The sequence below is a fragment of the Ranitomeya imitator genome, chromosome 2 (assembly GCF_032444005.1).
Source record: "Ranitomeya imitator isolate aRanImi1 chromosome 2, aRanImi1.pri, whole genome shotgun sequence".
NCBI classification, from domain to species: Eukaryota; Metazoa; Chordata; class Amphibia; order Anura; family Dendrobatidae; genus Ranitomeya; species Ranitomeya imitator.
The window spans coordinates 392,211,936-392,224,487 of NC_091283.1; the positions used below are offsets into that span (position 1 = coordinate 392,211,936).

Sequence of the window (12,552 nt, forward strand, 5' to 3'; positions counted from 1 at the left end):
CTCCTGATTCAATATGGATAATCAAAAACACTTAAGCTACTGATATCTCAATTAAGTTTACTTTTATTGGTACCTATTTTTATTTTTGAAATTTACCGGTAGCTGCTGCATTTTCCACCCTAGGCTTATACTCGAGTCATTAAGTTTTCCGAGTTTTTTGTGGCAAAGTTAGGGGTCTCGGCTTATACCCGAGTATATACAGTATATCTTTTTTTATGTTTTGGCACCTTTACACAAAAACTGTTATAGAAAAAATATAATATTTATTTTATTTAATTTTCCACTGATATGGCTGTGTTTTTTGTTTGCGGGACAAGACATCGTTTTTAGAGGTACCTTTTTTATTTACATTTGTCTTTTTGAACTAGTTTTATTTAACTTTTTGTTCAGCGGTATGATGAAAAAGCATACAGTAGTTTTTTCCCCAGTTTTAATATATCTTTTTTTTTTTTTTACGGTGCTCACTGTAAGGGTTAACTAGCGTGACAGTTTTATGAAATAATCGTGTACTTTTCTTTTTTTTATACATAAACATGCATTAAAAAAACTAATTTATGGGTTATATATATATATATATATATATATACAGTATATACAGTTAGGTCCATATATATTTGGACAGGGACAACATTTTTCTAATTTTGGTTATAGACATTATCACAATGAATTTTAAACAAAACAATTCAGATGCAGTTGAAGTTCAGACTTTCAGCTTTCATTTGAGGGTATTCACATTAAAATTGGATGAAGGGTTTAGGAGTTTCAGCTCCTTAACATGTGCCACCCTGTTTTTAAAGGGATCAACGCAGTGATCCAGCAGGGGGCAGTGTTCTGGATCACTGCGTTGAGAAACACGTGATGGTGTCTCCGCGGTGTTGGATGTTTTGGTCTCCACGAGGTCAATCATCCGTGCCTTTATAGACTCACTCAGATGCGGCGGCTGACACTCAGGAGGCACGTTTCTTTAAAAGTTCACAGGGTTATTACTTCATAAACTACATGGCAAAATAACAGAAAGCAAATAGCCTTTGGCTCAGGAAAAGAAAAGCAAGTGTCCAGTCCTTCGGGCTCAGTCCTGGAGCCTTAACACACTCAGGAGGGTCTCACCTCCACACATATCTCCTGTGTAAAGCATTAGCCTGTCATATATAGAGCTAACCACACCCAGTATCCCATCACATGATTAGACATGTGGTCTGACATCACCACAGGTCCTGAAACACATATATACATGGTTATGTGAAATAAAGAAAACACTCCGAGCTACATCACAGCGACACGCCACCTAGGTGACACATACCTCCCGTCGACTACACACCCTTTAGCCATGTTACATACCTCCCCCCTCTGCCTAAAGCCGTGGGGCTTCCCACTTTCTCCCACTAAACAAGGGATTCTTGATAGGGCATCCGCATTACCGTGCAGCTTTCCGGCCCTATGTTCCACATGGAAACTGAAGTCCTGCAGGGCTAAAAACCAATGGGTGACCCTAGCATTTCTATCTTTTGTTTCCCTCATCCACTTAAGTGGGGCATGGTCAGATATTAGTCTGAATTTACTTCCCAGCAGATAGTACCGGAACGTGTCCACCGCCCACTTTATGGCCAAACACTCTTTTTCTACGACTGAGTAGTACTTCTCAGATGAAGACAGCTTTCTACTCAGATAGAGAATAGGATGTTCCTCCCCATGTAGTTCGTGGGAAAGGACTACTCCTACCCCAACATCTGAGGCATCTATCTGAAGAATAAATTCTTTCTTGAAATCTGGGGCCATCAGAACGGGTTGCTTACATAGAGCCCCTTTCAATTCTTGGAAGGCTGATTCTGTCTCTTCGGACCATTTAACCATCACTGATTTTGTCCCCTTTAGCAGATCGGTCAGAGGCGCAGCCACTGTGGCGAAGTTCGGGATGAACCTCCTGTAATATCCCAGGATTCCCAGAAAGGCTTTAACTTGCTTTTTGGAGAGTGGTTTTGGCCATGTTTGGATTGCCTCCACTTTCCTGATTTGAGGCTTTATTTCTCCACGACCCACTACATAGCCTAGGTACTTAGCTTCTTCCTTACCCAAGGCACATTTCTTCGGGTTTATTGTAAACCCCGCCTCTCTTAAAGCATCAAGCACCGCTTGGACCTTTTCCAGATGACTCTCCCAGTCCGGGCTAAAGATGACGATATCATCCAGGTACGCAGCAGCGTTTGGCTTATGGGGTGCAAGGACTCTATCCATAGCCCTCTGGAAGGTCGCTGGAGCTCCCTGTAGGCCAAATGGCATCCGGACATAATGGAAGCATCCATCTGGTGTAGAAAACGCCGTCTTCTCCTTGGCTTCCTGTGCCATGGGGATCTGCCAATACTCCCTCGTCAAATCCAAGGTGGTTATATATCTGGCGTGTCCAAAGCCTTTCGATGAGCTCATCAACACGGGGCATGGGATAAGCGTCGAACTTGGAGACCTCATTCAACTTCCGATAATCGTTGCAAAACCTCCACTCTCCATTAGGTTTTGGGACCAGGACAATTGGACTTGACCAACCGCTCTTGGATTCCTCAATGACTCCAAGCTTCAACATATGCTCCACCTCCTTGGAGATTACTTCTCGACGTGCCTCAGGAATACGATAGGGCTTCACGTTCACCCGCACATGTGGCTCTGTTAGGACCTCGTGCTCTATGACCTTCGTGTATCCTGGCAACTCTGAAAACAGGTCCCTGTTTTTCTGGAGTAACTTCCGGCACTGCTGCTTCTGGGTCTTCGATAGCGTCTCCGCTATAGTAACCGCTCCAACCTCACCTTCTGGGTTGCTTAACAAAGATGGAGTTACTGCCGGCTCTCTATCTTGCCATGGCTTGATGAGGTTGACATGGTAAACTTAGAATGGTTTCCGTCTTCCTGGTTGGTGAATTTTATAATTGACCTCACCAAGTTTCTCGAAGACCTCATATGGCCCTTGCCAATTGGCCAAGAACTTGCTTTCCACCGTCGGAACTAACACAAGAACTCAATCTCCCGGATTGAACTGCCTAATTCTTGCAGACTGGTTGTAGACCCTGGCCTGAGCTTCTTGTGCCTGGAGGAGGTGTTCTTTGATGACAGGCATCACCTTTGCAATCCTCTGCTGCATCAGGGCCACATGCTCAATGACGCTTCTGTGGGGCGTGACTTCGGCCTCCCAGGTTTCCTTGGCTATATCCAGGAGTCCTCGCGGATGTCGGCCATATAGAAGCTCAAACGGTGAGAACCCTGTGGAGGCCTGTGGAACTTCCCGAATGGAAAACATCAGATATGGTAAGACAGGGGTGTCAAACTGCATTCCTCGAGGGCTGCAAACAGGTCATGTTTTCAGGATTTCCTTGTACTGCACAGGTGATAATTTATTCACCAACTCATTATTTGTGTAGGTGATTAAATTATCACCTGTGCAGTACAAGGAAATCCTGAAAACATGACCTGTTTGCAGCCCTTGAGGAATGCAGTTTGACACCCCTGTGGTAAGAGACAATCCCAGTCTCTACCGTCTTTCTCTATAGCTTTTCTCAGCATGCTCTTCAGTGTCTTGTTAAATCTCTCAACAAGGCCATCTGACTGGGGATGGTACACCGAGGTCCTCAACTGGGAGATTTTCAGGACTTTGCATAACTCCCTCATCACCTTGCTCATGAAAGGTGTCCCCTGGTCAGTCAGGATCTCCTTCGGCAGACCTGTCCGGGAAAACACATGGACCAACTCTCGGGCTATACTCTTCGAGGATGAATTTCTCAAGGGAATTGCCTCAGGATAGCGTGTGGCATAGTCCAGGATGACTAATATATGCTGATGCTGATAGCCCCGGCCGGATTTAACTAAGGGACCGACCAAGTCCATGGCAATTCTCTCGAACGGCACCTCAATAATGGGCAATGGCACAAGGGGGTTCCGGAAATGAGGAGTGGGGGCAGTTAGCTGACATGTAGGGCAGGACCTGCAATAGTTCACTATTTCCCGGTGACATCCAGGCCAATAGAACCTCTGCACAACCCGTTCCTGCGTTTTTTCCACCCCTAGATGTCCACCCAAGATGTGTGAATGAGCCATGTCCAACACCTTTCGTCTATATGGACCCGGCACTACCAACTGCTCTACCAACTCCTCCCTTATTTTCGTGACCCGGTGCAACAACTCCCCACTCATCAAAAAATGGGGAAATCTTGTATCTGCCCCAGGCTCCTGTACCACCCCATTAATAACTGTGACATTATTAAAGGCTTCCCTCAGAGTGGGATCCCTATGTTGGGCAGTCCCAAAATGTCAGATGTAGGGGACACTTCCCCCTCATCCCCAACCAGAACACAAAAAGGAAACCTGTCTGTCTCTGGGTGTGGCGACACCCTTCCAGGGTTCATTGGTTCCCTACTCTTGCTAGGGAGCTCAGAACCTTTTCCCCACAAATCCCAAAACAAACAGAAATCCCGGCCAATAATTATAGGGTGCAACAAGTCCTGAACGACGCCGACTATATGGGACTCAGTGCCACATGCCGTTTCAATGTCCACCCTGGCCATAGGATAGTCCTTTGCATCACCATGTATGCATCGCACTCCGACCTTCTTTCCCGGGAGCAGGTGAAGAGGAAAAGTGGCGCTCACCAGGGTCACTAAGCTCCCCAAGTCTAACAGCGCCGTTACCGCTCGACCGTTCACCTTTACGGGACACACTTGAGGTCCCTCGTTGGGCGGAGAGTTCACACTGCAAGCTGGATACGCATAGTATGAACTACGGCGTCCCATGCTGCAGTCCATCTGCTCAGTGGTCTGGGAACAACGAGCAGCTATATGTCCTGGCTTGTGGCACCTCCAGCAAATAATATCACCCGTAGGGACCTTGGGCACCACCTCCCCCGCCCTTTGTGACCTTGGATGCCCCACCCCTTTTTGGGACTCAATTCCCTTCTGGGGCCCCCAGTACGGCATGGGTTGCTTCCCGGAGGAGCCTTCCAACCCTTGGTATCTCTCAACCAGTCCGATCAGCTCGTCGGCATTCTGGGGATCACCCTGGGCAACCCAAGACTGTATAGGCCTCGGGAGGGAATAGACAAACCGATCCATAATCACCCGTTCTACCATCTGTGCAGGTGTAGATGACTCTGGCTGCAGCCATTTCTGGACGAGGTGCAACAGATCAAACATTTGGGAGCGAGGTGGTTTGTCCCGGTGATAGGCCCAGCAGTGAACTTGCTGTGCCCTGACAGTCAGTGTCACCCCCACCTCCCATAGGGGTGGAGCCGCATATTCATTACTGTAAATGAGCGGCCCCACGTGACCGCTCATACAGTACAAGGTGTGGCCAGGACAGGAAGCAGCGAGGGAGCTGGGTGAGTATTTTAATCACAACGGGGGGGGAGGGGGGGACCTGGATCTGGATCTGGATTTTACACACTATTATTCATATCTTCTCTACAGCAAATGCTGCTGCAGGGAAGATATGAATGGCGGATTCAGCACCAGTGGGGGGGACAGCACTTAATGTAGCGCTGTCTCCTGCACGGCACACGGACTGCACACGGACAACGTCCGTGTGCGGTACGTGTTTTACACGGACCCATTGACTTTAATGGGTCCGTGTAATCCGTGTGCTCCCACGAACACTGACATGTCTCCGTGTTTTGCACACGGAGACACGGTCTGCAAAAAATCAATGACGTCTGCACAGATGCATTGATTTTAATGTGTGTACGTGTGTCAGTGGCTCCGGTACGTGAGGAAACTGTCACCTCACGTACCGGAGCCACTGACGTGTGAAACCGGCCTAAAGCATTAGCCTTGTCATATATAGAGCTAATTACACCCAGTATCCCATCACATGATTAGACATGTGGTCTGACATCACCACAGGTCCTGAAACACATGTATACATGGTTATGTGAAATAAAGAAAACACTCCGGGCTACATCACAGCGACACGCCACCTAGGTGACACATACCTCCCGTCGACTACACACCCTTTAGCCATGCTAATATATATATATATATATATATATATATATATATATATATATGTACCCATATTTTTTATTTTTTTTGCCATCATGACTCGGATGTCGTCATGGTGATCTTGGGTCATGGCGATAACTATCAGAACCTCATGATGACTTTGCGGGGGCACCCATTTGAAGGGAGAGGGAGCTCCATCCCTCTCCCTCAATTTTAAATGCTATGATTGATATTTAGGAGCTTAAACTGCCGGAAGTTGTGCAGGCATCGTTCCTGGAAATGAAAGCCGGGTGTCAGCGATGATGTTAAACACTCAGCCCTGTATATAACTAATACATCATAGGTTGGGAAGGGGTTAAGACATTGTTTTCTGTTTTACCTTATACTAATTAATAATAAAGTAAACGGCTACCCTGGTAATTAGAAAATAATCAGCCATGAGTCTAGAGGAGGACTGACCTCCATAATGTTACATAACTGACCTGCTAGATCAAATCGACATCTCTCTTTATCTACTTCTAGTGCAAAAATCAGATATAGTTGTTGGTCAATTTTATGCAGAAATATGAAAAATTTGCACAAACATTCAAGCGCCAGTGTAGGGCTAAGTGATTTACACAGGAACCAGGGACGGACAACTATGCTTGCAGAGGACACTGCTGCAAATAGGACATTTTCAGATCCCCCAGTGCTCCCAAATTCAGTCAATGTTTCTGTTGGCTTACATGATATATATAAGAATATAAAGTCTTGTTCTTTTTTCTTGTATCCGCTGTTTAGTTACATTAACCCCTTCACCCCCGGAGCTTTTTTCGTTTTCGTTTTTCACTCCCCTCCTTCCCAGAGCCATAACTTTTTTATTTTTCCGTCAATATGGCCATGTGAGGGCTTATTTTTTGCGGGACGAGATGTACTCGGGAAAAAAATTCCAAGTGTGATGAAATTGCAAAAAAAGTGCAATATCACACTTGTTTTTTGTTTGGATTTTTTGCCAGGTTCACCAAATGCTAAAACTGACCTGCCATTATGATTCTCCATGTCATTACGAGTTCATAGACACCTAACATGTCTAGGTTATTTTTTATCTAAGTGGTGAAAAAACATTCCAAAGTTTGCTAAAAAAAAAAAAAAATTGCGCGATTTTCTGATACCTGTAGCGTCTCCAATTTTCGTGATCTGGGGTCAGTTGAGGGCTTATTTTTTGCGTGCCGAGCTGAGGTTTTTAATGATACCATTTTGGTGCAGATACATTTTTTTGATCGTCCGTTATTGCATTTTAATGCAATGTTGCAGCGACCAAAGAATAGTAACTTTGGTGTTTTGATTTTTTTTTCGCTACGCCATTTAGCGATCAGGTTAGTTTTTATTGATAGATCGGACGATTCTGAACACGGCGATACCAAATATGTGTATTTTTGATTTTTTTTTTTAATTGTTTTATTTTGATTGGGGCGAAAGGGGGGTGATTTGAACTTTTATATATTTTTTATTTTTTTAATATTTTTAAACACTTTTTTTTTAAATTTTGGTATGCTTCAATAGCCTCCATAGGAGGCTAGAAGCATGCACTACACTATCGGCTCTGCTACATAGAGGTGAAGTACAGATCACCTCTATGTAGCAGAAAGGCAGGTGTACTTTGAACGCCGACCACAGGGTGGCGATCAAAGCAATCGGCCATCAACAACCATAGAGGTCTCAAGGAGACCTCTGGCTGTTATGGCAATGCACCGCTGACCTCCGATCATGTGACGGGGGTCAGCGGTGCGAGCAGCTCCAGCCGCGCGGCCGGGAGCGCTAGTTAAATGCCGCTGTCAGCGGCATTTAACTAGTTAATGGGCGCGAGCAGATCGCGATTCCGCTCGCGCTCATTGCGTGCACATGTCAGCCGTACAAAACAGCTGACATGTCACGGCTTTGAGGTGGGCTCACCGCCGGAGCCCACCTCAAAGCGGGGGATCTGCCAGCTATTCCGTCAGCTGGCAGAAAGGGGTTAATAAAAAGATATACAAAACCTTACTTTTTTATCCAAAGCCATATCTTGTGTACATGAGCAATCTCCTCCAATGTGCTTTACTCTGTCCTATAGTGTTTGTACTGGTCGGAGAGTTTATGAGAAGGAATCTCCTAATAATACTGATTACAGATCCCTTTTATGAGTCTCTTCTGAATGTGTAACTGGAACAGATTCATGACAGACACAGGGAATCATGACCTGAAAAGGGGCTATAATAGAGTAGAGAACATTTGTAAGAACATAACCTGGTGGCCTAAGGCTAGGTTCACACTGCGTTAGCAGCAGCCCGTTCAGCACATATGCTAACAGGCTGCTGTAACGCAAGTACCGGCGTTTGCATCGCGCTAGCGCAGATAGAGCATCTGCTAGCTCTATCTGCGCTAGCAGTGACGGACCCGGAAACGCTGCAGCCCGCGTCTCCGGGTCCGTCGCTCAATGACGGCACATCCCTAGCGCACGCCCATTGTGGGCATGCGCTAGCGATGCGCCCGACATTGCAGTCCATGGCGGCCGTAACGGACTACGTTACACCGCGTTTATGCCGCGGTGTAACGTAGTCCGTCTAATGGATACCATTGACGCAGTGTGAACCCAGCCTAACACTGTGATCTCCGTCCCTCTTTGTGGTCTGTTCAGTTTACACAGACATGTTATAAAGTATATCATAATATAAATAGTATTATAATTCCAATGCAATGTTACTGAAAAATAATAAAATAATTTGTATCCTTTCAGGTGACTTTACCAGGAGCTCAGATGGACGTCTGATATTCTCAGATTTTTCAACAGATAATTTTCATATGAAACCCGATACTTATAAAGAACATGTCAGTATACCAGATACACCTGAAGATGTTATCAGAAAAAATCTGTCATCTGATCCTTTTCAACCGGTCCTTGTTTCTGCTTCATCAAAGACAAATATGCAAAACAAAAGTCACAGAAGGGCTCTTGATCATGAAACCACTCACATTGGGGAGAAACCATATTCATGTTCAGAATGTGGAAAACGTTTTAAATACGGATTATGTCTTTTTAGACATCAGATGGTACACACAGGGGAGAAGCCAGTTTCATGTTCAGAATGTGGGAAAAGTTTTACAAAGAAATCATATCTTGTAAGACATCAGATGGTACACACAGGGGAGAAGCCATTTCCATGTTCGGAATGTGGAAAATGTTTTACACACAAATCATATCTTGTAAGACATCAGATGGTACACAGAGGGGAGAAACCATTTTCATGTTCAGAATGTGAGAAATGTTTTACAGACAAATCAGGTCTGGTTGCACATCAGAGAATTCACACAGGGGAGAAACCATTTGCATGTTCAGAATGTGGAAAATATTTCAGTGTTAAATCAAAACTAGTTAATCATCAGAGAACTCACACAGGGGAGAAGCCATTTTCATGTTCAGAATGTGGGAAATGTTTTACAGCGAAATCAAGTCTGCTTGTACATCAGAGAATTCACACAGGAGAGAAACCATTTGAATGTTCAGAATGTGGAAAATGTTTTCATTGGAAAACAAAGCTTGTTACACATCTTAAAACTCACACAGGAAAGTAGCCATTTTCTTTTTTTTCAAATATAAAGTTTTTTTATTTTGTAGCAGCATAATATAACAATAAACAGAAAATCAAAGTCTGGAAGAAGAAAACAGAAAAAAGCGATATATGGACTTCATTACATAAAGAATTAAAGCATAAGAATAAAAAGGGATAATCATGGTACAAATAACAGATGCCGACGGATAGTACGGGTTGACACTGTTGTACCCTCGGACTGCAGGGCAGCTTGATCTTGTTTGGATGTTTGTCGAGGTTCTTTATCCAACATCCGCACAATCTTCCGTTGAAATCTCTTGTCAATTTTTCATTTCCGTCCACATCTAGGGTGGTTAGCCACAGTGCCATGGGCTTTAAACTTCTTGATGACACTGCGCACGGTAGACACAGGAACATTCAGGTCTTTGGAGATGGACTTGTAGCCTTGAGATTGCGCATGCTTCCTCACAATTTGGTTTCTCAAGTCCTCAGACAGTTCTTTGGTCTTCTTTCTTTTCTCCGTGCTCAATGTGGGACACAGGACAGAGGTTGAGTCAACTTTAATCCATGTCAACTGGCTGCAAGTGTGATTTAGTTATTGCCAACACCTGTTAGGTGCCACAGGTAAGTTACAGGTGCTGGTAATTACACAAATTAGAGAAGCATCACATGATTTTTCGAACAGTGCCAATACTTTTGTCCACCCCCTTTTTTATGTTTGGTGTGGAATTATATCCAATTTGGCTTTAGGACAATTCTTTTTGTGTTTTTTCATTTAAGACAAATTAAATGAAGGTAATAATAACAAAGAATTTGTGTTTGCAATCATTTTCAGGAAGAAACTGAGTATTGTCTGACAGGATTGCAGGGGTGTCAATACTTGTGGCCATAACTGTATATAGTCTTTAGTGTCTGCCCGATGCTGTATGATGCTGAAATATCACCAAGCAAAAATTGTGTTCAATGCGGACCCAAAGTATTAACTTAATGCAAAAAATCAAGGATCGCTGCATGGGCTGATGGTAGATAATATCAACAGCAATCAGGTAAACCGACAACTCCAGCACCTTTTGGACAAGATATTTGATTGCCAAACAAAATTGCTAAAACCGCTTTCAATTTTAACCCCCAAAGAGAAATGTATGTACACCGGGATGGATTGCAGCAGGTATTCAGTAGCAGGCTAGGTAGATTGTTTTCTTAAGAACACTGACTCTGACATACAGGGAAAATTGAGTCAGGTTCGAGGCGTTAAGATCCAACTCCAACCGGGAGAAATACAATTGAACATTGAGAGACAATAGCCTTGAGATAAGGGGGACATCAATATCAATGCACAGATAGTTGATATTGCTCCTTGGGGACCATTTAAAAGGGAAGTTGGACTTTTATTGGTGTAGAAAGACATTTAATGCTTCAGATTTGTCAATATTTGTCTTGAATTGTGGCCATTTCTCGAAACGCATGAATTCAATCATGGGTTATATAGAAGGGTTAATGTTTTTCCTTCTTTTGCTTGAATTTGTTCTTATATTGTTGTAGCCTTATAGTCTCCTATTCAAGGATTTTATACTTCTCTCATATGCAATGTTGTCAATAGTCTGCAAAATCATCTTCTGGACATGGTAAATAAAGGTCATCATGACATAGGCAGGGGGGTTACATGGGTTACACTGCTGTACATGGTATAAAATACTACCTTCTTGTGTGAATAAACTAGAAAAGTGATTTGCTCACAACCCATGTGCATTCTTTACTCCGAGCGCTTGTTATCTGTGAGCATAATCTCTTAATTCGCCCTCACTGGTGATCCGGCACATATGACTTTGGGTCAGAACGAAAACAGCTATGACAGTTTTGACGCCCAACGTGGGGCCATGGTAACCAGCCTATTCAGAATCTGTATGTGGGAGTTTCCTGAGAGATTGGACTTACAAATTCCAGCTCCAGCAAGGTAGGTAGCCTTATTCTTACACCTTTGTTTTTCTACTTGCAATCTCTCTGGATCTCTGGATCTCTCAATATCTCTGGGTAAAAGGCCGCAAACACGATTAAAGAACTGACATCACCAGTGAGTTTTTGTGATTTTATGTCTGTTTATGTCTGTATGAGAGTTGAATAATAGAGTAATAAAATAATAAGAGTTATCTGTATTATCTGTCAGATTACTAACTGGTTGTGTAGTGCAGAGCTGGAACTGCAGTTTTATTGCTGTGGTCATCTTGGATTAGAAGTACGTTAGATAAGGCTGCCATCACACTAGCAGTATTTGGTCAGTATTTTGCATAAGTATTTGCAAGCCAAAACCAGGAGTGGGTGATAAATACAGAAGTGGTGCATATGTTTCTATTATACTTTTCTTCTTGTTCCACTCCTGGTTTTGGCTTACAAATACTGATGTAAAATACTGACCAAATATTGCTAGTGTGAGGGCAGCCTAAGGCTGTGTTTTGTATAAGGTAGTGTTTTTGTTTACGTAATTGGCTGGCTTCAGCTGTTCTCGGAGTGTCAGTGCGCACTGCAGTTTTCATAAGTTGTGCTAATTCCTATCCTAAGTACAGTAGGCAGGCTGTGCAAATCTTTGTATGTATGTTTGAGAACCTCTGAAAGACATGATTGATGACTAAGTAACCGAGTATAAGGAACAAATAAATAAATCCCTGATTGATGAGGGGTTAGGTGTGGTCCTCTGTATGTGACAGAGGACATTATTCAACTCACTTTGAGCTGAATCAGACAGAGTGATTGAGATAAGGGATTTTTGTTCTTTATGTGAAAATAAGCTGATTTCAGATCGCTGGAAAGAAAATGGAAAAAAAAACCTGAATGAGCACGTATGAATGAATCATCACACTCCATTCTGTGATGGGTGCAAAGGTATCGTGGGTGTAGTGTGTCAATGGGCAGAGCCCTACAGGATAAAGCACTACAGGATTTTTTGGGGGGGATTCCTATGCCATTACTTTTCCAATTATTGCAGATGGTCCAGGATGGATGCTTTATAGATATTTTAA

At 43.6% G+C, this 12,552-nt stretch overlaps 1 protein-coding gene across 1 annotated transcript in view; it reads left to right on the top strand.

Annotated features, from left to right (window-relative positions):
- LOC138667881 (zinc finger protein 585A-like) overlaps positions 1–12,552 on the top strand; it is a 115,378-nt gene that overhangs the window by 39,287 nt on the left and 63,539 nt on the right. The window contains exon 7 of the mRNA XM_069755962.1: positions 8,725–9,556. Within this exon, the coding sequence (XP_069612063.1) occupies positions 8,725–9,556 (832 nt within the window). The remainder of the gene's footprint in view (positions 1–8,724; positions 9,557–12,552) is intronic.